Raw genomic sequence first — 25,945 nt, 5'->3', positions numbered from 1 at the left:
CTAAAGAAATTAATGAAGGAAATTAAATACATTGATAGCATTGTTTTCACTACATTTGCAGCTTCCCTTGTCTTGCACTAAAAAGTCTATTGGATCCAATGAGGAAAAACAAGGTGCTGTCAATGTACATTAATCATTTTAACTGCATTACCTGGATCTTCCAGGCCATGGAGAGGAAGGTGAAGTTTATTATCAAGAGGGGTTAGGGTTCAGTTGTACACAGGATCCCTACACAGTACACCGAAGCGACATTAGGGTAACACTTAAAGCACCATAACAGAGGTGAAAGACAGCATAGAGGAAACACATCTCCATAAGACAAATAATCATTCCTTTGACTTTATTAATGCTCCAACTCTCAAACAGTGAAGGATACATCACACACAGGAACACTGAGATAGTGTGGCTGTCATGGACATGACAACATTAAAATTCTATTGCAACAGTAAGAGACAATATGGAAGATCTGCAGAAATCCTATTCTTTGGAAATGTATAGGTGGTATAGTACTGTTCTCTCCATGCCCACTTCTTATCCTAACTTACCCTTTTCTACCACTGATTGCTGCACATGGTCAATAGCAGTGATTGTACAGAAACATTAAATAAAGACACTTGCATCTGTTTTGCAAAGATCACCTTTCAATTTCTGCCCACTTAATCTTCGGAGACATCAGCACCACACACTGACTGAACAAAGCGCCTGTAAAAGAGACAAGTCTGTCTGTGGATAGGTTGACACTGGGAATGTACACGCATACAAATAGTATAAACACAGAATTCTCTTCAGTAAAGTAACATCTGCAACAATTTCAGAGAAAGTTCTTAGATAAAATACAAAAGGCCACAAAGCAAATACATGAGATGTAAAGTAAGAGAAATCTTCAAAACGTCCCTCCATTCCTTTCCACTGAATTAGCTAACATGATGAATTTTTAATCTTCAGTCTTGACCATATATTAAGTCCTTTTCCCACAATATACACTTGTTGACTCAAAAGCTTAATTCAATGTAAAAAAAAAAAAAAGAATGGAGAGGAAAGTACATCTTGGGGACAGAAAGTAGTACTTGGTTTGGCAGAGGGTATAACACCAGAGTAATCCTTGTTTACAAGGATATTTGTGATTCAGATATGAACCAGTGCAGATTTTTACTGCCTCCCCTGTAGTCCTTGTTGCATCATTCCCACCTTCTTCAAACATCAATGTCATTAGTTTTGTATGGAGCACATCCCACGTTTCATATACACATCAAATAACATCACTGCAGACATGCAAGCATGCACGCAGGCATCTCTTAAAAGAACCCAAAGTCGACATTGACCCTTTTCTATTCGCCCACAATGCTGGGGGAGTAAAGTCGTTCTACCGGGATGTATAGGTTCAGGTCCGATCTAAGTACAAAACACATTTTCAACTAGCATTCCAAACGGGGACACTTTTCAAAGATCAAACACACGCCTACTTTGAAAGGGAACACGACACAACCAATGCAAATGAACTTTGCAGTGTAAAGCAATGTGTCACGTCTCTTCTCTATTTAAATAAATCTTCAAACGGGTTCATAGCTTATACCCTCTCCTAGCCAACAATCGCACATCTAAGCTTGCTAAACTTGACCAGTAACTAAGATCAAATTAAAACTGCAATAAAAAACATGGAGGCTGAGATCTTTAAATTAGTAAATCTGTTTCGGTATATACAAAAAAAAAAAAAAAACGGGACATGTTCAGCATGTTCCACTCGAAACCTTCTGATACAGTACTCAAACAGTGCAAAAACATTCAGACCTTTCACTTATAACAATGCTGTTCCTCTCATGGCAGCACTACATTCAATTGTGATTATACTTGCAAAAACTCTCGACGGGATTGACTGATGACATATAAACATACAACGTGGAACATTGTGAAGAAATGTCCAGCGACAGCGGCATATGAGCCTCTGTGACTGTGAGAGAATGTGTCCTACATCACTGCAGTAACTTGAACAGGATTGTGATCAGGAATGCTGACAGGCCGGGATTGAGTCCATCTTGAATTTAAAAGCCACGTATTGCAGATAAAAGTGAAGCAGTGAGTGCTTTCTGTGCAACCCTCCTTTGTCTGTTCGGTAACATCTTCCACCATTCAGAAAGAAAAGAGTGAAGTAATTGTTTCAATGATTGGAAATTAAGCAAGTCGAGACTGGGTGTCAAACACGGTTTCTTTCCTTTCTATATTTTATCTACAGTAAATCTTAAATAAAAACCAACTTATAAATAAAACAACAATCTTTAAATTAATTTTGGCAACTTTTTTTTTTCTTATAGAGCTTGTATTTACTTCCAGCCACCAAATGTAGCATTAGATTTATACTTCCCTTCAGACAGCAAGTAACAATAAGACGAGACAGGAAACAGAAATAATATAGCTGTATATGACAGACGCACTTTTTATGAGAATGAAACTCTCCTAAAGAACATGACCGCCCTCTTTGCGTACAGCAGATGCTGCCCTTTCCACCCAGCTACTCATCCTGGAAAAAAAGAAGATAACATTTTGTATATAGAGTGAAGTATTGCAAATCTGTAGAAGGAGCAAGATTACATCTTAAAATGCTATCTATCTGCGGTTACATAAATTCTGTGTGTGGGTATGGGGGGGGCTACTTGGAAATAGTTGCTCCTGTATGTGTGAGGCCTAGCGAGGGGAATCATCTTCTTGGCAAAATAAAAATGCCGTGTTCAGTACAGAGTGCAAAGTCCTCTCGAGTAGACGATGGCGCTGTCATTCTTTCACAGCACATCAGGTTCAGCGTCAGTGAAGTCACGACTACTGTCTAAAGCTCGAGGTGAATGGAAACCTATTCATAGAGCACAGACCCTCGAGTGAAAGTTCAGTCTTTTGGTTTCTTATTCAAACTGAAAGCATTTTGTAGGCGAAATCCGTGACACGTGGGTGGAGATTTGGTTTGTTGGAAACGTGAAGGAGAGCTAATGACTGACATCAAAATGAAAGCAGCATTGCACTCTCAAACGCAGAGTCCCGATTGCAACGCTGTGAGGCGTCTTTCAATGCACTCTTTACCTGCAGAAACGAAAAGACACAAAAAATGAAAGTCAATTTGTGGGTTTACTGTGGTTAAAGTTACTCATATTACATTTTTCAGGCGTGCTTTGTGTGAACACGATGAGAATGTATCGTATGAGAGAGGTGGTCTAACAGAGTAAAACATAGGTGATGGATCTAATTTGATCGCATGTGAACAACATGTCAAATTGTTCATTCGTCAACGAGGAAGTCAAGCTGTCAGAACATTGCTAGACAAACTATTGCCGATGGTGCTGCTGCTCTTGTTCGTGTGAAGAGGAGGCGACGGACAGACTTACACTTGCTAACACTGAGGAGATCGTCCTGTTCGGTGAGCAGCAGGGACAGGCCCTCCATCAGCAAGAGAGCTTTATGGTAGCGCAGAGCCGATGCCTCTCCTTGGTGGAACATCTCGTCGAGAGCAGCAGCCTGAACCTGAGGGGGAAAGCAGGACGCTCAGGTTAATGTATCACAGCCACTGAAAGCCTCATCACAAAATGAAAATACAATTCTACTGGGAAGTGCAGTGAGCCTCAATTTCATGAAAAAAATATCACTTCCTGTCCCAGAACAAAAATCTGCTAACTTTGTATTAGTATCCTTTGCATATTTTCAAATGAAAACACGTGCCGCAGACGTTAGCTTTTAGCCATGACGTTGAAGCAGCAGTTAGCGGCTAACTGCTTCTTCAACGTCATGGCTAAAAGCTAACGTCTTGGCTAACTGTTAGCCTATTTTTGCTTTAATGGTTTTATAGTAATCCCTCGATCATAAAGAGAAGGCTCAGAGCCAAAGTTTTAAAAGAGACATGAAGAGTGATCAGTGGGATATATTTTTTTGCCTTGCATGCACTTGAGTTTATAACAAATGCTCGGACTAATTCCTCGCTGGATGCCCACAGAAACAGTATGTGACTCATTTCGCTGCGGCCCCTCGGTCAATAACCCTCCTTTCCGTCTGTTCTCTGCAGCTGTCTAATTCTTCCTCTGGCTTACCATCTGCACAGTGTGGCTGAACAGCAGCCGCTCGGCTGTGATGGAGGTGATTTGGTCCATTAGACGGTGTTTCCTGGAAAAGAAGCGCTCCAGACGAGTGCTGAGTGAGCGGCAGGATGCCACGCTGGACTTGTACAGCTCATTCAGCCTCTTCACCACTGTGTGTACGAGACAAAGAAGGAAAACTCTGTTTGGATACCAATGCATTTCATTTCATTGTCGTACACACATTCAGAACTTACACACAGAATCAAAATGAAGCATGTCATACCTTGTTTGACTGTAGTAGATGGGTAGAGTTTGCCCTGTTTCACTCGCTCCATGGCTGTTTGTAAGGCAGTGGACAGGAGTTCCGCTGTTTTCAGGTAGAGAACCAGCTGTTCTGCATGACTAAGAACACAATCACGCAAGCACAAACAAATGTTAGTGTCAGATCTGAATTTTAGGAACTTGATTTTAGGATGTAGCGTTCAGTCAGTGTCTCTCACTAAACCCAGTGGTCGACTTCCTGTCAATATTCCTTTCTATTAAAACAACATGTTCCCAATTTTCAAACTCTAAACTACCAGCTGTACAATCCAAAACTCCCTGAATCAATTGTACTGATGACAGTGTATGTATAGGTATATAAATATTCAGACAAAATGCCTGATATTGAAAATATTGAAGTACACATCTACTCACCTCACACCCCCCCCCCCCCCCCCCCCCCCCCCCCCCCCCCCCCCCCCCCCCCCACACACACACACACAAAAAGGTATTGCACAAGTAGGGGTGAAAAAAAAAAAGATTTTACGTAAAAATCGAGATTCTTGTCTCCTGAGTTTTTAAACCGTTTCATAACTTGTAAAAAAATGTTGGGGGCTAATCAGCCACTCTCTGCTAAAGCTAGCTCTTTAAATCAGTAGAAGTAGCCAAATAGAGCACCAACAAAAATCAGCCAGTCTCACAGATGACTGGAGTAGATCCTGAAGGATGTACTTATTCAAAAACAGACTTTGAACCCATGGATCTGTAAATCGTTTATAATTGTGAGACATCCAAGGATTCCCAGCCCCATGCACGGCTACAATGTCAAGTTCTTTGCATTAAGGCCCGAAAACAGCGTCATAGCTGACACCAAATAAACCAGGCTGCTGATGTGTCCTCACCCCCACTCTCGGCTCAGTGAGCTTATCTGGTCTGCTACCAGGCTCTGCTGCTGAATGAGGGAGGGATGAGACTTGTCCGCCTGCTCCTCAATCACCGCAGCGCCACGCGCTCCAGCCACCTCCATCAGACAGCGGGCGAAATCCAACATGAAACGCAGGCTTTGCACGGTGTCCGTATGCTCCTGCTGCACTCAGACAGTGACAAAGACAGAACGTGAAGGAGAGAAGGGGAGATGGGTTTGTGATGGGAGTTTTAATGTGATATCCATTCCATAAGCTCACAGGTCATTCAATGTATTTGATTAGTCCGGACCGGAGGCCATACTACCACAGCATCTTACCGCTACATGAATGAATCTGACTGATGTGCTCAATGCCCAAAGTCAAAGGCGGATGGAGGATAAAAGTGACGGCTCCGTTTTTCGTTACTTTTCAGATCAATGCTGCATGAAAAAAAACAACCTGCTTCTCACCTCCATCAGCGTCTCCTCCGGCAGTTCTGGAGGCTCAAAGGTCACATGACTGCCCATGTTTGCTGTGAAAGGATCAGTGAAACTGAAGCGAGGACTTGAAGGAGCCTCAAAGCCATCCAGATACACGGCTGTCTGGTGGAAGCGATTTGTGTAAGAGCCTGCGGGGCTGACTGAAGTGTAGGAGCCTGCAGGAGTCAGAAAAAAATGTAAAATGTATAATTCACATCATAACTCATATCAATTTAAAATATTACAAAGCTGTTTTAGTCAAGTGCCAGGAATCTTCAGTCCTATGAAAGTATTAGCAGGTCAGTGTTGCGTGTTGTTTTTTCAACATTTAGGGAAGACTAATACTTGCATTACAACATCGTGTGTGTGTGTGTGTGTGTGTGTGTGTGTGTGTGTGTGTGTGTGTCACCTGAGTGTTTCCCATGTCTGCAGGTTTGAGGTGGGGTGCTGCCGCTGGGAGGAGAGCCCACAGTGAAGACCACCTGTGCTGGGCTGCAGGAGCCAGGTGCAAGGCCTCCTCCACCACCACCACCAGGGGGGGCTAAAGTGCAGAAAAGGGCAGTGATTAAGAGAGCGTAGTTGAAAAATGAAATCGTACAGAATTAATCTGAATAACGTTGTAATGCATCTTTTTCATTTGCCCTTTGTTACGCAAACTAACCGGCTGGAATCACAAATATTTAAACTGTGGTTCATGTTTGCTTTTAGTCTAATCCACTGTGATGTCAGAAAGGGTGTTGTTTAAAAAAACAAACAAACAAAAAAAACCCCCACAACAGATCCTTCAACGAGCTTGTCACAGGTTGGAGAGATTCATGCTGAATAAAGGGAAGTACACGTGTTTGTTAAATCAGCTCGACAAACGTTCCCACCTGTTATGTCTATGGCTTTGTCTGCGGTCAAGTTCTCTGTGCTGCCTCGCTCAGCGGCAAGTCCAGCTGGTCCAAAAGCAGCCATGAGCAGCATGTCGGACAGACGACCTGCACTCTGGGACCTGCGCCACAGAGACACACAGCAGAGAGAGAGGGGTATGATTTATTCAACAGCTTTGATGAAATATTTTTTTTTTACCAGCTGCCTTCTTCTTTTCTTTCCTTTTTTTCCCCCCAGTTTGTCCGATCTGCAAGATTTTACTTAACAGGCCTTTCATTCCACTCCATTAAAAGTTAATCATACCTATCTTTTTTTTTCTCCCTTTCTCCATCCCATAGCTAATGTATTATGTATATGTATTAGAAAGTGATTTCCTGATACTAAAGATGTCCCGCTAAAACTTAAAAAACAAGAACACTAATGGTAATAAAAGTGTAGGGAACAAAAAAAACAAAAAAAAACAAGCAATGCAAAGGTTTAAAATGAAGAAGTGACATCTTCCACTCAGCAGTAGACTACCATTGCACATGCACGTCTGTCATTTCACTCCTCCTGGAAATACATCATCAGCATGCAAAACAAAGCAAATGCAAACACAAAAAGGGAAAGACAATCATCTAACCTTCCAAAGCCCTTGTTTTCATTGTTAAGCCTGTGGATGCAGTGGGCAGGCTGGGTGACCTGCGTAGGCGTGACTTGTCCTGGGTCTCTGGGCTCCGTTTGTGCAGACCTGCTGCCAGGCGAGCCGATGACCAAGCCCTGCTGTGTCAGGAAGGTCATAAGGTTTGGAGAGCTGGGGGGTTTGGGGAATTCAAACGGAGGGATGGCCTGAAGAACAGAGACGAGAGGCAGAGGACAAAAGGGAGGACAGGTTTGTTTGAAATGCTTGGAAGTCTTGTTGAGGGTATCTTAGGAGAACAATAATAATAATTTAAAAAAAAACACATTCAACTTACCCTGGAAGGGGAGCCAAGGATGGTAGGGAGGGGGCTACGCTGCATGAGCTCACTGAGTCTAGGGGAAGAGTGCAAGGGGCGCACAGTCATCATGCCTGCTGACGGGGCCACCACCGGGTCCGAGTGCTGCTTCCTGATCTTCTGCCTGCCACCGCCACCGGCACACTCCAACAGACAGGGGGCACTGTGGAGCCGCGTGCCCAGTCCCGTCGTCTGTGGATGATGAGACGTGGGCTGGGGGACTGCGGGACAAAAGGACGGTCAAAATGTTTTCTGTTTTCAGACAGCAGGTGGCCTTACAGAAAATGAAATGTCAGACAACAACAACACAATGAAACTGCGGAGAGTTTGGGAGATTGACAAGTTCCATCGAACTCCCCTGCTGCTCTGCTGGCATTCAGACAGTTGAGAAACTGTCAGCATTGAGGCACAGAGACAAGAACAACCGGTGGTGAGGAGAGTGTTTCTTTATTTATGAGGTTGGTTCTTTTTTTCTTTTTTTTGGTAAATCAATAACTTTCAAAACTATTGACCCGTGTTGACCCACAGGAACAGAAGAGCTTTTCAGACTGCCTTTTTAAAAAGAATAAAAAAATAAAAAAATGTTGGCGCGCTGTAACTAAGCTCATCCGTTCTCACGTCTGTGTGCATTCGTATTTATTCCACGACAGCATAATATTGGTGTCCCTGTCCGTGAATTCACATTGAGTTTCAACATTGTGGAAGTACAGTACATCGCGAGCTCCACACAGAAACACAGTCAGACATGCACAGACACACACTGACACAGTGAATCTGCCTCCAAATAAAATATGTAAGATGACATTCCCTCATTGTTCGAATTAGTTTGTATCAACAATTCACGAGCCAATCGTTCAAAGATAAATGCTTGGCCATGACTTCATTCAACATGTAGAGAGTACACAGAGAAAGATCAGCTTCAGTGAAAGGGAGGACCGGCCTCTGAACTACCTTGCGGTGGGAGCTGGAATGGTCTTGCACCTCCGAGGGAAAGTCTGCGATTGGTTGCGAGCGGCCCCTGTCCGTGTGGTGGCGAGGGCCCGTTCCGAGCGAAGCCGAGAAAGCTGCCGCTGCTGCACCGCCGCACTGGCGTCGACAGCCTGATGCGACAAAGTTCAAGAGTCACCACGGCCCCCACTCAGAAAAGCCAAAGTGAACAGACGCAACAGCTGCACAGTGTGTTTGTGTGTACTGTGCGTATACACACCGTGGTGAGCCATCCTGTTTGGTCGAATGGAGGTTCTGCTCCATGCGCTGGTAGTTCTGGAGCTGAGTGGGGACGGGGACAGGCAACGACTGACCAGTGTTTCCATAGTTACCTCCTGAGGACTCGCTGGGCCTGCCAACAACAGCGAGAGGACACGAGTGCCAAGGGAAATAGTGAGACATGAGGGCAGAGAACGCGTCTGTGTGTGTGTTTATGTGTGTATGTGTGTGTGTTTTTGAGGGGAAAAATTTGTTTAGCACTCTTAACAGCGACACTAGATGTTATGGATCATTTCCAGATCTCAGAGAGCACTACAGGTGTCATCATATTCAAAGCACTCGTCTACACGTCATTACCTGACAGGACTGGGCGTCCCGCTGTAGGACGGTGAGTGTGGGGGCGTTTTGGCTTGGCTACACAAACCAGCCGAAGCCAAAAGAGAACTGAAGAGAGAGAAGAGAAGAGACACAGGAGACAGGTCATTGGGACTTTCCATTTTCAGAAAAACAGCATGTATTTATACCAGTGACAGTCAATCCTCCTCCTGATGGGTACAGAACAGGATTTATATATTGGTGATAAACCAATCCTTGCTCCTTACCCGCTGGTCATCAGGCTGTCCTGAAGTACTTTACTCTCACACGTGAGCTCAGCTGCTGGGAAAAAAACATCATAATAAGATCAGAAATCAAAAAGGGCACTCATCCAAGTGTAACAGGAATAATAAACATTAAAAGTACACCCATTCACCCGTGAGTTTCTGCTCGCCATCGGAAAAAAACATAAATACGGAGATTAATCCAGTGGAAGCGGAAGAGCTACGTGACTGCGGTCTGCTCCGGAGGCCTGCTCAACCACCGACCCCCACTCCTGCAACCAGCCCACAGTTGAAGCGCCACTGTCGGAATACGAGGAAGCAGAAGAGGGGGGAAGTGCGGAGGTATCCGGGCTAGGCTAGTGGCTAGCCCTCACCGGCCGGCTATCCCAACCATCACATGTGAAGTGCACAGGCTCCTGAGGGCCAGGAACGCTGCCTTCAGAGCTGGGGACGTGGTGGGCCTAAGGACTGCCAGGGCCAACCTGTCACGAGGCATCAGATTGGCCAAGAGACAATACTCCAGGAGGACACCAGACCGTTCCATCGACAGGAGAGACACCAGGAAGCTGTGGCGGGGGATCCAGACCATCACTGACTACAAGCCCTCTCCGCTTGGACCTGTGACCCGAGCTCACAGATGTCTTCACCGACACCTTCAACACTTCACTGAGCCAAGCTGTTGTCCCCACATGCCTCAAAGCCACCACCATCATCCCGGTCCCGAAGAAGTCGTCTCCATCCTGCTACAATGACTACCACCAGGTCGCACTCACCCCCATCCTCATGAAGTGCTTCGAGCGGCTAGTCATGCAGCACATCAAGTCTGCCCTCCCCTCCACCCTGGACCCCTACCAGTTTGCATATCGGCCTAACCATCTCCACTGCCCTCCACTCAGCCCTCACCCACCTGGAGACCAAGGACTCCCACGTCAGAATGCTGTTCATCGACTTCAGCTCAGCATTCAACACCATCATCCAGGCTCATCCACAAACTGGACAACCTGGGCCTAAACACCTCCCTGTGCAACTGGCTGCTGGGCTTCCTGACAGGGTGACCACAGGCAGTTCGGGTCAGCAGCAACACCTCCAGCACCATCATGATGAACAAGGGGGCCCCCCCAAGGATGTGTGCTGAGCCCCCTCCTCTTCATTCTGCTGACCCATGACTGCACCCCATGTTCCAGCTCCAACCTCTTCGTTAAGTTTGCGGACGACACGACTGTGGTGGGTCTCATCAACAACAACGACGACACAATCTACAGGAGTGAGGTGAGCAGGCTGGTCTTCTCCATCTGAACGTGGAGAAGACAAAGGAGATTGTTGTGGACTTCAGGAGAACGCACACCCAGCATGCTCCGCTGACCATCCACGGTGCTGCAGTGGAGAGGGTGAGCAGCACCAAGTCCCCCCCCCCCCCCCCCCCCCCCCCCACTCCCTCCTCTGCCCTCCTTCCCCCCTCTGCCTCCTGCCAGTCTGCCCCCCCCCCACCCCCCACCCCCCGCGTGCTCCACTAATTCACGCACTCTAAAAAAAAGAATGCACAGCCGTTATACTGTCTCTGCTTATTTACACTACACTACCTCACTTTACCTTACTCTGTATTCTGTGTTCATCTTTAATTTATCTACATGCTGCTTCCCTGGTGCAATATTCACAAGTGCCTGTTGATTGTCTGTCGTTCGTTATTTGTTTGTCTCGAATGTCTTCAGTTAAGTTTTGCTGCTAAGAATTTGTTTTTTATAGTACCGCTATTTTTTCATTGCTATTTTTTATTTATTTAATTGTCATGTTTATTAAGCCCAGCGCTTTTACGTTTTTTTAATGCACTGCAGGTTTGCACTGTGGGTTGAGGGGATTGAAATTTCATCTGTGCTGTATGTTTAACATGGAGCATATTTGACAAATAAAGCCTACCTACCTACCTACCTACATTCCTAAAAGATTGTATCGCCATTTTCTTGCTTTTCCTTTGGAAAAAAAAAAACTCTTACTAGTGAAGTTAGCAGGCACCATGACAAAGTCATCTGTGTCGCAGGAGGAGGAGTTCTTGCTGCTGCCGCCGCCACCGGACGAGTCCTTGAGGAGAAAACCAGCGGCCTCCTGGGTAGGGGAGGTCAGAGCTTTGGCACGCAAATGCTGACCCTCAGCAAGAGACTGCTGCAGAGACAGGGAGACACGCAGTAGTAGATAAACAGGAACAGAGAAGATAAAAAAAAAAAATTTGAAAAAGAGAGAAAACAGCAGAGGAAGGCCTAATACGAACACACTTGGTTGGGTTCTATGACTGTACATAAAAAAAATGAAAACAAAAGACGCGGCATCATTGCCGAGTCAGAGCAACAGGGAGCATTGAGACGCTTTTACAGATTGAAAAAATACCGGTGGTGAGGCGAGGTGAGAGGTGGACGAGCTGCTACAAGAGCTGGCGGATGCAGAGCTGGGGAAGCAGGTCATAGACACGGTAGGAGTTGGCGCTGTAAGAGAAAGCAAAAAAAAAAAAAGAGAAAGCAAAAAACACTCATTAGGACAACTCAAGAGTCACTTTGTGGTTTGATGGGAGACACTGAGTGTAAACAGAATTTTCTTCTGTTTTAAAAGTGCTTCACAGGGGCCTCTACATGTCATAACTTTATGGTGCTGTAGTGAATACTTCCTTTTTCATGTCCGCATCTCAATCCGGCCGACTTTCACACTACTTTAAGATGTTTGATAGGATAAGTTTCAGTCAAAAACGACGGTGGATACAGTCAGATATTCTTTTAAGGAAAACACACGTTTGTGTACTCAAGACATAAAGTCATCAACCAAAGTGCAGACAATTATCCGACCAAACAAAAGAAGCCAGTTGTTTATTTGTACTCACTCTTTTTCATGGATGAGCTGGCTTCCAGGAAAGGATGAGAGAAAAACTCATCTAGCAACAACACAGGGAGAAGAGGAATCAGTTGGCGGCAGTGAAGCGGAGCAACATTTCCCACATTCAAAATCTGTGATGACGCACACAAGCTTGTGCATAAAGTCATGGAAACACGCACACGCAGCCTTTTCTCTCTGGCTCTTTTTTTTTTTTTTTAAACACGTCTAAGAACTCTTTCTTTCAAAAAAAAAAAAATCTCTGCAGCCACACGAATATTTTGGAAGATCTGTAGGGTGGAATCAGATCAGGAACTTTAAGAAGCAAACATTCATGTGTTTGTTTTCTCACTGTGCTCATTCAGGTTCACTCACCAAAGTCCATGCGGTCCTTGTGGTTTCTCTGCAGCAAACCCAGCAGCAGGTGCCTCAAATGGTTCGACGTCTCTCTGGGGATACTGAAAAAAAAAACGAGCACAAGTGTCATTTCAGATATTTTACAGCAGAAATAAAAGAATAACAAATGCATCCGCACTCCCAGTTACCCTTTCCCAGTTTCTTTTGTTTTTCCCATTCCTGGTTGGACAACTTTTAGAGCGCACTCGCACTATGCCCAGTTGTCAAGAACCATGCTGGAGCACGATTGTCCCCCCTCCCCAGACCCCCATGAACCTAAGCTTTCTTGTACACTGGCATTGCGTGGAATAGTTTGCCAACTGCCACTCAACTCTTATTGTTGAAAGTGATCAAGAAAGGTCAAGCATTTTTTAATGGAACAAGGTAGGTACTAATTAGGTAGGTACTAATTAGGTAGGTACTAATTAGGTACTAATTGATTAATTGGATAGTGTTACTGATAACCCATGTGTTTGTGTCATATGTTGTGATGTTTTCTGTTGTTTTTTTTTGTTTGGTCTGTTTCTGAGTTTGTGCAACACCTAGGACCATGCTGGAAATAAGTATTTTATTTTTGCATGTAATCCTTTGGATTGGCTGTTTTTATGGTTCTGATCCAAAATAAATCTATCTATCTATAACCTGCACTCACATTAAAGATGGCTTGACTGATCCCCATTGTCACCATAAAATTGCATGTAGTGGTCAAATAATGGATTTAGACTGTATGATAGCATCACAGTGAATTCTCTTCAGTCTCGCCTCACAATGAAGAACAACACCGAGAACATGACTGAAACTTTAAGGACTTTGAAGCTTATTTAGAGTCTTTGTCTTTGTGGTCTGACCCTCTAACGCTCCTGGATGTCTCGATTGTACAAGGCGGCGATTGATTATACATCATGTCCACGTTATGTTGCCCTTCTTATCCTCATACATGAGCAACCGTACCGTGCCAAAGGACACCTCTTTTAACTGTGCCAGGTTGATAGAGGGCGCTATGGGAGCACCCACACCAGTCACACGAACATACAAAGCACACACCGAGCGAGGTTTTATCAGACGGCTGTGATAAACTGAACCGTAAAGTCGTAGGAGACTTTGAGAAGTGAAAAAAAAAAAAAAGATTGTTGGTAGTTTTCATCTTTATTGTTGCAAATGAGCTGCTTTTCAGCTTGTAAAGGCCACCCATCTCCCATCTCTGTAGATGAGTAATTTTGTTGACAAATCTAGACCGCAGTCAACCGCAGCGGAAAAAAATGAAGTTTAAACTATTGCCATTAAAAGGATTTACCTACATCACTTTTTTTTTATTTTTAATCTAAAAATGTCTCTAGCAGTGCAGTGCCATTAAAAAAATAAAAAATAAAAAACTCCAAACACAAGTCTCTGAGATGAGCGAAGGTCGGAGCACCACTGTCATTTCCCTGTTAATATGAAGACAAACTGCTGGAACGTTTCTCTTTTATTCCCACCATCTTCAAATACATGGAACAAACTACACAATGAAATTCATTTGATTTTCTGCTTTACCCTAACTCCTGTTTGTCCTGCCATAAAGTGTTAACACTGTCATTTTGTCACATCCACTTACTTTGGGCTCAGAGTTTTGTTTTTTTCATAAAACAACCGGAGGTCCTGGGGACTGCTTGCCTGGAAATAACCAAAGGATAAAGAGAAAGTTGAAAACCAATCAAATGTTTGAAATGTAGTTCTGACATCTCATTCATTCCACAGTTGTATAAAACGGTGACAATGCATGCTACCGGTGACGGCAGACGGATGAAGCTAAGCTCTTGGAGATTCAAACATCTTGCAGGGCCGGTCTACAGTGCATGAGGCATTTTGTAAGATGCTACATGTTCCAACTTTCACTTCGTCATCTTAAGTCAGCTGAGGACAAGGATTGGGTGTCTGTTTGCGCTCTCGTGTCACATGATTTGGAGAGAGGGGAGACAGCTTGTTTGCGTTCTTCAACAAACAGACTGAGGCTGACGTTTCTTTGAAACGATGGAAACATGTTAAAGGGACATTCAGCCTCAATCTCTATTTAAGTCTTCTTGTATCTACTGTGGTGTTAAGTTTTCACCTTAGCGCTTCATTATCAATACCTTGAACCTCATGACATTCTTAACTTAATGCACATAATGCAAAGGCCACTGAAGAACTAACCAGACAAGAAGACAGTTGTGAGAAAAAAAGAAAAAGAAAAAAAAAGGTTGTAACTGCTTCCATGTCTGCGATTATTCAAGCTTTTCTACAACAGAGATAACAGCTCTGGATAGATTGTCATGATCTTCGGCCTGAAGCTGTTGCTCAAATTAAATCATTCAGCTTGGTTTGGTCCCTGAATTATGGAAGCCAATTTCTGCCAGTTGGGGAAAAAAAAATTTACAACCTTTTTTTTTCTCCATTGTTAAGTATTGCTTTCTCATACTTAAGAGATATTATCTCATAATAATGAAATGTTGAATGTCTCATAATTATGACTTAGCATTATGAGAAGGCAATACTTAACAATGGAGAAAATTTTTTTCAACTGGCGGAAACGGGCTTCCATAATGAATCAATCATCACGCCGCCTCTTTATGTAGCACTTTTACCTGAAAAGGGGCCTTCCCAGTCAGACACTGAAACACTATGGTTCCAATACTCCACAGGTCGGCCTTGGCGTCATAGCTTTGGGACATAATGACCTCAGGAGCCTGGTGAGGAGGAAAATGTGAGAATGAGACAACAAAGTATTAGAGCTGTACCGTCAAAAGACACTTTACATGTAGAAGAATTATATATATATATATATATATATATATATATATATATATATATATATAGGTAGTGTATGTAAACATATATAGTGTATGTAAACATCCAAATTTCTGTCCACCAAACTATCTTTGATTAAAGAGCTCACCATGTACATGGGGGAGCCACAGAGAGTCGCCGCCATCATGTTGTTCTGAAGGTACCTGGCAAAGCCAAAGTCGGCTTCATCGAGAGAAAGGAAAGAGGAAGACGTTAGGGTCGTTAAGGGAAGAATTAGATACGCTTCAATGGATGCTAAAGCGGCCGTATTGTCACACAAAACACGTGCAGCGCTGGATGACAGTTTCAAACTAATGAAAGAGGAGAGAGAAAAAAAAAATAGGAAGGTCCTGCAGGCAAACTACAGCTGATTACAAATAGTGAGCGCTAAACGAGAAAACTGTACGTGGAAAGGTTCAAAGCTGAAAAATGAAACGTGAAAAAAAGGTGGTCAAATCCACGCAGCCTATTTAATCATCACTCTTAAGTAAACCAGTCCACAGCTGATGTGCTTGAGTCAGGATCTGTGTCCAAGCGAGAACAAAGACTTTGGAGTATGTGTGCAAACATTCTGTTTGTTAGTATGACTGAGCTGCGTTTCCCACAGTCATGAGGATTATAACATTGTGCAGCGATGGGGACTGGCACAAGCCTCACATTGAGCTCCCACAGGGCGATCCACTCTCTCTCCAGAAGAACAGGAATTAAGAGGCTTAAGGATAAGCAGAGTTTCCAAACAGCTGAACAAACACTTGTTTTGTATAATTGGTTTTTGACACTTATGATGGAGATTGCTTGCTTAGTCAAAATGAAAAACATAGAAGGACATGTAACGGAGACCGTCGACACTGCTGCTGACGGAAGATTCCTCCAAAATCCAATCACTTCCCTTCAATGAGTTCAAATCAAAGTTTGATAAAATACCTGGGGGAGAATGATTATAAAGCTCTGCTGCAGTGAAATGATCTGTTAAGAGGTTGATGAGAGAGTTAGGGTTTTTAATCACGTAAAATGAGTGTACGCTCAGTAGAATGTCCTGGTGCTTCACTATCTTTAAAGTGCTTTTTCCTTTTCTTCACATAGTTTGTTTCATAGTTATCAAAAGGTCTGTTGAATAAAAATTTTAAAAAAGTGACTATGTGAACATACATTGCAAGTTTTTTTTTTTTTTTAATGAAAAGGCTCAGAATGAACTACATCGTATAAATCCAGTTATGAATGAACCACGAGATGAAGATTGTTCTTTTTGGTTAACCGTGAAGTCCAAAATATAAGTCACACCTGTAAATATTTTTTTGGGGGGGTCTTCCAGAGATAAAAAAAACGACGACTGCTTTCAACGATTTCTATGTTGTGGAGCAAAGTCATGAAAGTGTAAGTTTCTGTAACGCTCTTTATCTCTTTTAGTACCCTCTGTTGTTGCACTCCTTCCAGATACAGTACGGTAGTTGAGCTCTCAGCCCACAGAGACTGTTACGAAGCACCGACAGCATGAAGGTCGTGCTTGCCCTCCTGCGCTGGTCACTCGTAAACTTAAATATAGAAGTCTTTCCATCTAAAGAGCACGCCACAGGGTTTTATTTACTGATCCATGTACCACTGTTTGCTTTACATGCATGATGAAGGGAGAAAGTATGTTGCCGGCCTGGGCTGCATCGCTATGTGACCCAGCAGAGCGTGTGACCAACTTGCAATACACACTGAATATGAATGCATTATCAACCGTGTCAGGTGGCGTGCTGTGTTAGCATTTTATAGAGGTATATAGGACACTGCAACATTTTTAGATTAAAAATAAAAAAAAAAGTGATGTAGGTAAATCCTTTTAATGGCAATAGTTTAAACTTCATTTTTTTCCGCTGCGGTTGACTGTTAATGTTTCTCCCAGTAGAGGTGTTATTGAGTTAAATATTTTCCAGTGATATTTCAGTGAGCGAGTGTGAATCTGTGGCCGTTCGCATCAAGAACAGTGGATTAAAAGCAGCAGCAACGAGTCATTGACTCTCACACCTACCGATCTTGATGCAGGTGTTGTTGGAATGTGACTTGCGTCCTGGTGGGTAGGAGAGCAGAATGTTCTGGGGTTTCAGGTCTCTGTGAATTATACCTTTGGCCTTTAGGACCCTCATGGCCCCTGCAATCTGCTGCAGGAAAACCCGAATCGTGTCCTCACTTAGCGTGCCTTTGGCTGCAGAGACAAGCAAACAATAATTAAGAAGAAGTTGACTTCTTTACACAGGCTGTGAGGAGGGATTCTCACCGAGCATGTTAAATGAACCGTTTCTGTGTGACATGAGTGTGTGGTAGCCACACAGGGACTGAAGGAGCCTCTATCCTAGACTACGAGTGTTATTTGAGTTCTGCTGAAAACATCCTTGAGTCAGACAGACTTTCTGAATTACCTTCTAAAAATACCTATCAGACGATTTTTCTCTGTCCTCCTCCTGCACCCTATCCTTCTCTCTGTCCAATCACCTCCCTCGGCTCACTGTGAGACAGCATGGTTCTATATCAGAGTCCCTCCCTGGTCTTGGATCTGGCTCTGGCACCACCTCCCTTCTTCATTTTCAGACAGACTTTTTTATTGTTAGACTCAGGCTCGACCTGCGCCAGGAAAATAAAGTTGTGTTTGTTTGACTACAGTGGGCGGTGTACAAAAAACACCTCCTTTTTTTTGGTACTTAAAGTACACATATATCGTTGGAGTATGTTTTCTATTTTAGCCAGGGTACCAGAGAAAGAGATTTTAACAGTGTTGAGCTCAACTATATTTTCCACAGTACAGTACAGTACACTGTGTGTGCTCAGGCAGAGGGAAACAGCCCTGGATTTTCTCTGCAGAGAATTACATTGTGGGGTAAAGTTTATGACCCAGGTCAAGGTCATTTAAAGTCCATACAGTAATAATACCTGCCTCTGTGTTTGCAGGAACACGCATCAAAGACAGTTTCAGGCTCAATGTGTTTATTCTAATGTAAAGCTGTTCTCAACTTGTTTTCTTTGCAAATGTAGATCACTGTTCCTCTTCTCAAACAGTTTCTGACTAAACGTCATTTTGAGATGGCTCCAAGAATGTTTGTAACATTGATCGGGGTCAAATGTATTTGATTTGAAGGCCTAATAGACTGGCACAGGGATGAGTCCAAAAATCTGGAAGTGAGTCAGCATTTTAGCATCATGGGTTCCCACCTCTGAAAGTCAATAGAGATTTTGAATGGGTTTTTTTTAGACGCCTGAAATACCACAAGCTGAAGAGATATTGACGTCTTGTTAAAAAAGACTCATCAGAGACATGTAATTGACACAAAGCTAATTTACTGCAATGATCCAAAATCCAATGCAAAAATCCCATGGGAGAATTCTCCTTCGAACCACATGGCAAAGCTACTTTCAAGATGGCCTACAAAAATATGTCATCACTTTTCCAGTCTATTGGTTTCTTGCAGAATTGTTGATGTCGAACTAAAGATCATTAAACGTGTGGGCACTGGAAGTCCACTGTGAACTGTTTCACTTACAGTGTAAGTAGTCAGCGAGGTCACCTCCGTTGCAATACTGCGAATAGGAAAAAGAGAGAGAGACATTGAGAACAAAACACACAGGAACAGAATATAGACACACAGCAAACATGTCACTATGGTGAATAAGTGTGTGACAACAACAGCTCTCTGAAGGGACTAGAACTCAAAAGAGATCAGGGCAGGGATTTGCAGAGGGGCGACGCGTTCACAGATGGCTCTCACTCCCAGACACAATGGAAATGAAGCGGGGGAAGGACAGGCCGTGCTATGAAAGGCTGTCATTTCCTTTCCTTTGGCAGTAAGATAGGCAGAAACAATAAAGAGAATGAATGATACCAGACAAAGCTGATATACCTGTTGTCCCTTTTGAAGCTATATCACACACTTCTCTGGCCTTGTCGACACTTTTGTGGGTTTTTTTGGGCCTTTTCCTAAACACTCAATCAAAGTTTTTTTCAGATTTAGTACATAAATTGTTTTTTATATTGGCTCATACTCGGTCCCTCCTTCTTTTTCCTTGGTTTTATTTTCATTTGCGTCGTTACTCGTCTCCACATCATCTCAGGGAACGTAACATTAAAGGTTCAAGCTTTCTATGAATCCTTACAGCTCGTCTTATTGACTGTAAATGTGAATACTTCATTTGAGGTCGGATACCTCTGATTAGCACATGGGCCTCGTTAGCATGGTGCATTTATCCGAATGATGAAACGATGTCGCCACAATAAGGTGTTTTCAGACCGCAGGAACTTTTTACTAGTTCTAGGAACTGTTGGAAGTCCTCACACTTTGTCATTGATTCCACACTGCAGAAACTATGAACTTTTTTGTTTCTGAGAACACTGCTTAAAGGAACTTGTTTTAGGTAGAGTAGGTACCATGATGGTGCAAGAACTGTTTGGTCAGAAAACACTTCTGACCTTGCATAAATGATAATGTGTATCGTACTTCTTATATAAACGTAACTAGCTGAATATGTATTTTAGCTTTGGCTGTCTGACATTAAAATAACTTCAAGTGACAGTTAAAAAAAAAAAAAAAAAAAAAGTTCATTGGTCATTTAGCCCTCTTAACGCCTGAGAACAAAGCTAATTTTAGCTCGAGCTCTGTCTGCAAAAGAGGAGACAATATGGCGCTCAGTAAACAAAGCACACATCAGAGGCAGCTTACCTCCATTACCAGGTACACTGAGCTGGCAGTTTCCTAAAGAGGAAAGAGATAAGAGAGGAGAGAAACAAACAAATGTCAAGCAACAGACACAGGAAGGAACAGGTGGAGGCTGGTGCTCGCAACAGTCGACATGGTGGCCAAGAAATGAAGCTCTGCTGCTCCAAGAACAACAACGACCGTTTTGAGTGTTGTGAAAAAGAAAAATAAACTGTGCTACATTTATGAGCCAGAAACAGTCTGAGAATCTCTTTGTCATGGATTCATCAAAGAAGGATTTACTAATGATTTGACTAACAACTTGTCGATGTCCTGATAACACACTGCAGGGGATTCAGAGTTCCACACCTTGTCTTGACAACATTTATCTACTCCTCACTCGTTTTTAAAAGAAAAAAAAAAAAACAGTGCGCCCTCTTATCACATAGCAACAGATGACTGCTGCCTCTCACTCGGACCTACGTATCTCATTGAATCCCCCAGTTAGAGGCCAGACTGTTGTGTTTAGTTCAGCTGAGTCAGACCTTTCACAGTCGGTCGTCCTTGGCTTTATTGAAAGTGGAAAGCAACAGACCAATCAGACAGTCTGGTGTTGACAGAATGTCTGTCTCTGATACTTTTATTCAACAGTATAAACACACCACACTTTAGTTGAAAAAGGAGCTGGTGATACATCATGACTAAAGTTTGAAAGTACCATGACTTGGTATATTGTTGGCTCTTGTTAGCTCTGACTTGTTTCCCTGTTTCACAAGGTGGAATTTCCTAGATGAAGACAGTGCAGTGGTCCTGTGTTTGTTTAGGAGTAAACTTTCAAAATAAAAAATTACCTTCAGGATGAAATGTACAAATGTATTACTGGAAAATAACTCTTCTTTGAACTGTCAAATGTATTAATGAAAAAGAAACAACAAATCATGACACTTGTTGAGATGGAATTGTGTCAAATGTTGAACCAAACCTTTGATTCTAGTCCAGACTCAAGTCAGAGTCAGCTAAGAAGAATTTGAGTTGAGAGTGAGTAGAGTACCCATGACTGTGATCTCACTTTGGTTCGAGTCCCCCATTATCCGCATCCAAGTCAGAGTCCGAGTCGTCATGGTTGAGTCTGAGCTGAGCTCCTAACACACCAGCCTTGGCGGAAACTGAATAATTCACCATGGCCTTCCAAAAAAAATAAAAATCATTAACAGAGTCTTCGTCAATGAGTAAGTCTGAGTCCCCCTCTCCATCATCTCCAAGTCCAGACGCAGTAAAAACTCGACTTCTGAGTCTTCAAGCCAAGCCACGAGACAGGAACATTCCAGGCTCGAGTTAGACTCCAATCCCTGAGCACGAGAACTCCAAGATTGCCTTAGACTATTATCTATGTTCAATCTAACAACACATGAATTGGCTCTTTTTTTCTTCCTTCATATCTTTACTGGGGAAGCTTTTGTTTGTAAGACAATCTATCAACAACAAACTGATTCACAGACTGTCAAACTCATGACCAAGTCATTTTAAGAATGTCTAACACATACAATGTGAACATCAAAGATATCTCTCAGGTGTCAAGGGCTTGGTTTGGTTTTCCATTTCCTCCTGACCTAATTAGAATGCTGAATGGTCGGATCCCCCACTCACAACATCTACACTGCCTGCTGCTGTGCAACCACAAACCTGTAATCTAAGAGCCCAGCTCGGACTATCTTAAATGACCAGACAGAGGTGTCACTCCGAGTCAGAAGGAAGATAAGAAGATGAACTACTTTGGAGTCCCGCATTGGAGATCAGCTGCAGTTTTATCCCCATTTGTCACCCTTACAAGGTGACTGTGTCGGGCTGGCTGAGCAGCTAGCATCGCTCAGCAAATGCATACTGTATGCATCACTGGTCAGGACTTTTTGCATGATGACTAAGCCTTCTTACAGATAAAGATAAGGGTGGTTGGACGTAAAGTCAACTGACATTGGAGAAAAGAAAAAAAAAAATCCTGGCCTGCTGTATCTGTTTCCATCTGAGACTTCATCTGAGGTTCGAACATGAGACATAATATGGGATAACGCGGTGAATAGTTGCCTTTACATCAAAGCCAAACTCTGTATTTCTGTTGATCTGGGAACGGAACTCACTGAGGATGCATGTCGACATTTCTGCGACGTGTTTTGCAACACTTGTGTTATCAACTGTTATGACATCGGTTTGTTGCGAGTCATTCGATGCATCTCTCTCCCAGATTAGAGCAGTAACCAGTAATTTCCTGCTGCATTTTGCTTAACCTCTACACTTTGCATGATCAGTCATTGGCTACAAAAAAAACAAAAAAAAAAACCCAGAGTATTCACAGGTGATGAGTTACAGAATTTCTTCAGGTCCTACTATCACTCTGAAACTCTCTGGCAGGTGAGAGCAGCAGACTGGGCTTCAGGCAAGAACATCACTGTGAAAGCGGATTCTTATTCATCACCTAACAAGGCGACGTCTGTGAAGTGTGACTCTGAGCTCACAGGTTAATTGCAGAAGTACACAGCTTGTAAGCGAGCATAGATCACGTCATCTACACCTAAGGCTGACAGCTCGTTCCAGGAATACGGGTCGCTCCAGTGAGGGAGGTCAACAGTTACAAAAAAAAAAAACATTTCCCAAAGAGCCTTAAAATGAGGAGACCAACAGGAACAGCCCCAAGTGACCGTTGAGAAAATGTAAACAGTGTTGCACAAAGGCAGAAGTATTTACTGAATGTTTAAAAGGATTTGCTGAAAATGGAGAAGCAGAGGAAAACACGCCCGAACAAGAAGAACCATTTTTAGAACAAACAGTGCATTGAACAAGAAGGGAAAACAAAGCTGCATGAAGCAGAAGTGGGTCATAAAGGAGCAGACACATTTAACAACCCATCTGTTCTACATTGTGAGCATAGGCTGATGCCATAACTGGGTCAATAAGAGGTGTGATAATTATGTACATAAACAGCAGACGTGACACTGTGCTGTCAGCCTGTGTCTGACATGATCTCGAGTGCAAGCAGTACATACCTGAAAGTCTAGTAAGGCAACTATGTTCTCATGTTTCAGTTCCTGCAGAGATGAAAAAGAAATGTGATTTTTCTGCAAGCATGTTGACTTTCACTATAACTATGTGCGGCACCTTTCGATCTCGACATCCTGCATGAAACAACAAACCACTGGATGAGTCATCTCACATGAAGAAACATCAAGATGAAACATTTATGGGGTGGAACAATGGAAGACTTCTGAGAAATATCACTGGTGGCGTTTAAAGAAAATGATATATATTTTTTTAAGATCAACATTTTTTTCTAGTGTCTGAAAACAAAACAAAAAATCTTAGGACACAATACTACAAAGATAAAGGCCTGCACAATGAGAAAAACATGAAAAATCATCATTGGGAAAATGATATGTAATGTGATAAATTAACCAAAATTATAGTGTGTGTCTATCTGCTGTTTTGCATTAGCCTACCTGTGTATACATGTAGGTACCTACCATACCCAAAATTAAATTGGTTATTTAATCTGGTCAAAGAAGAGAAGCATTATATCGTTATAATCTTCCCCATTATTTGTAGTTTTAATTTGGTGGCAGCTAGCTTCGGGCGCTGGATAGCCTAGCGGTTATATCACACTCCCCATGTACTGAGGTACATTTTCTGTCCCTCTTCAGCGGGCCCGTTCAATAAAAAAAAATAACTTAGCTAGCATGATAAACCAAGTGGTGAAAAGATGTGCATTTAATTCTGATACTGAAAAGAGGCCAGTGACAAACATGCACACCTCAATATAAATGGCATATTTACAACAAATCAAACTCTTATTATCACACATTTTCACATATTGATCAAGTCGAATTAAAAAACAGCTGTTGAATTACTCCTCATGTCTTAACAAGAACATAATATCAAGGTAGTAAACAGGAACCTCATGGAAAAGAGCATTGGCTGACTTACCTTGAGGATTTTGATCTCTTTCCCCAACAGTGTCTGGGATTTGGCCAAGTTCTTTTTGTTTATGCATTTTACTGCAACCTCCCAGTCATGTTTCTGGAAGGAAACACAACATTCATTTAGTGTGGATAGAATAAAAGCAAGTCAGTTTGGAGTAGTAGTTGACTATGTGACACACTTAGCATTTCCACTCTATGTCAATATCTACACTATCTCTCTGTAACTGTGAACTACAATACAATAGACAGTGAAATGTTTCTGAATATGTCAACATCACACATTCATTTGGACACGACACATACAGTGACATACAAAGTATATATATTTTTAGATCATTTTGAAAGGATCCACTTGCTCCAGCTGGCCATGCTAGGCGACAATGGTCTCCATATGGAATAAACTCTGGTGGCTTAGGTAGTAGTGTGGAGTCTATATAGGACTAATAAAACCTAAATGTATGTCATTGCCATATCACCATTAAATTAAATGGCATTATAGTACAGTTGACTGATTTCATTTTGGTTCATTTTCAAATTGCATTATTTGTAATTAAAGCCTCTACCTCTTTCGCTTATTAAGCCAACAACGATGCTACAGACCTACTTTTAAATCTCACGTATTTGTTTGTAATAGTAACTAAATGTGACGTGTTACATTACAAGTATTTATCAAATCGTAATCATTTGCTGTGTGGTTGCAGGTGCAGGACATGTTTGAACATGTTCATTAAAGGCCCCAGTATGGTGATGTATGATGATGGAAACATCTCTGCTGCTCCACATATTAATTATGATGAAGGACGTGCATCATCAGCATATTTTTAGTGTAAACTCTCTCAAACATGACCATCTATACACTAACAAAACCGGTTGCAAATGGGCATAAAAAACGACTTCATCATTTTAATCCCAAATTAGGTTTTTGTTTTTTTGTTTTTTTTTAGGAATATCCTGTATGAGCTCCCAGGCCTCTTAAGGTCGTACAATGAAAACAATAACACCAGATGGCCAACAACACGCACGACTCTCGGGTAACCACACAACCAAACTATCTACCGACAGTTCACGTCGTCTATGTTTACATTGGTCGACATTTTTTAAAGCCATGTAAATATTAAAAAAAGCACAATACCTCTCTGTTCCTTCCCTTGAAGACGACAGCAAATGCGCCATGTCCGATCAGGTCCTTCCGACTGAACTCAAATTTCCCCACTGTCTCCATACTGTGCCAAAGTCTGATAATATATTACTTAGACTTTGACAAACTACTAGGTAGTCTCAGGTCAGTCTTCTTGGTAGCAAGTGCTCCTTTCTGTCCTGTCGAATAGGGGCAGCAGCAGCAGGGATGTTCACCCCTTCTTCCACTTGCCATGAGCTGCCTTCCTGAAAACAAGCTGTCCTCTTCTCTCATGTTCGCACGCAAATGTTTTTTAGGAGTTTAACTCCTAACAAATGTGTATAGTGATCCCCATCGCTGTCAACGCGACCAACATAAAATTAGCTTACTCAACAAGCAGCTATCAGACGACTTTAGCTGCAACTGACTTTAAGGTTCCACCTTAAAAAGCAGCTCGCTGCGTTTTGTTTATATACAAGGGATCCGTGTTTTCATCGTCTGAAGCGGCCCGAGGCAAAACGACAATGACTGCAAAATTACTTAACGTCCATTGTGTTTAAAAAACAGAAAAGACAGGATATTTGTAGTTATCTATTGCAAATAGCAGCAGACTCCCCGAAAGTCACAGCATCGACAGTTCCAACAAAGCAGACGGCGTCAAGCCTCCGCACAAATTGCGCATGCGCGCAGAGCAATTACAGCTGTTACTCTGACGTCAGATGAGCAGGCTCCTCGGACTGTGAATACGTTTGTTTTAGTTGGTTAGACACATTTTAGAATTGGTCTT

General features: G+C 42.7%; 1 protein-coding gene across 2 annotated transcripts; it reads right to left on the bottom strand.

The window, feature by feature from the left end:
* Positions 1–323: 323 nt before the first annotated feature.
* On the bottom strand, positions 324–25,878 carry ulk1b (unc-51 like autophagy activating kinase 1). Of its 2 annotated transcripts, none has more exons than XM_079363639.1 (27): positions 25,174–25,878; positions 24,046–24,138; positions 23,112–23,153; positions 20,098–20,130; positions 18,925–18,961; positions 17,421–17,594; positions 15,516–15,589; positions 15,205–15,306; positions 14,196–14,254; positions 12,581–12,663; positions 12,216–12,266; positions 11,732–11,826; positions 11,344–11,509; positions 9,356–9,410; positions 9,111–9,197; positions 8,755–8,886; positions 8,499–8,647; positions 7,527–7,768; positions 7,193–7,398; positions 6,570–6,691; positions 6,107–6,238; positions 5,689–5,873; positions 5,216–5,400; positions 4,336–4,454; positions 4,065–4,222; positions 3,369–3,504; positions 324–3,066 (listed from the first exon to the last, which is right to left on the bottom strand). In XM_079363639.1, exons 1-27 carry the CDS (start codon positions 25,261–25,263, stop codon positions 3,011–3,013), a joined length of 3,063 nt encoding a protein of 1,020 aa, XP_079219765.1. In that variant the 5' UTR covers positions 25,264–25,878; the 3' UTR covers positions 324–3,010. The 2 variants fall into 2 exon arrangements, with proteins under 2 accessions (XP_079219765.1, XP_079219766.1); XM_079363640.1 differs by having other exon boundaries at positions 9,356–9,407.
* Positions 25,879–25,945: the final 67 nt, after the last annotated feature.

The sequence above is a fragment of the Symphodus melops genome (assembly GCF_947650265.1).
Source record: "Symphodus melops genome assembly, chromosome: 16".
Classification (NCBI taxonomy): domain Eukaryota; kingdom Metazoa; phylum Chordata; class Actinopteri; order Labriformes; family Labridae; genus Symphodus; species Symphodus melops.
The sequence above is the reverse complement of the archived record's forward strand: the minus strand, read 5'-3'. Positions and strand labels throughout refer to the sequence as shown.

What these genes read in the sequence shown, in the direction of transcription:
- ulk1b (XM_079363639.1), bottom strand. Translation starts at nt 25,263, where the DNA reads ATGGAGACAGTGGGGAAATTTGAGTTCAGTCGGAAGGACCTGATCGGA. An exon ending in ATCTACTACAGTCAAACAAG is followed by an intron (nt 4,223 to 4,335) that starts GTATGACATGCT and finishes TCGTACACACAG; the next exon opens with TGGTGAAGAGGCTGAATGAG. An exon ending in TCTCCTCAGTGTTAGCAAGT is followed by an intron (nt 3,067 to 3,368) that starts GTAAGTCTGTCC and finishes TCGTTTCTGCAG; the next exon opens with GTAAAGAGTGCATTGAAAGA.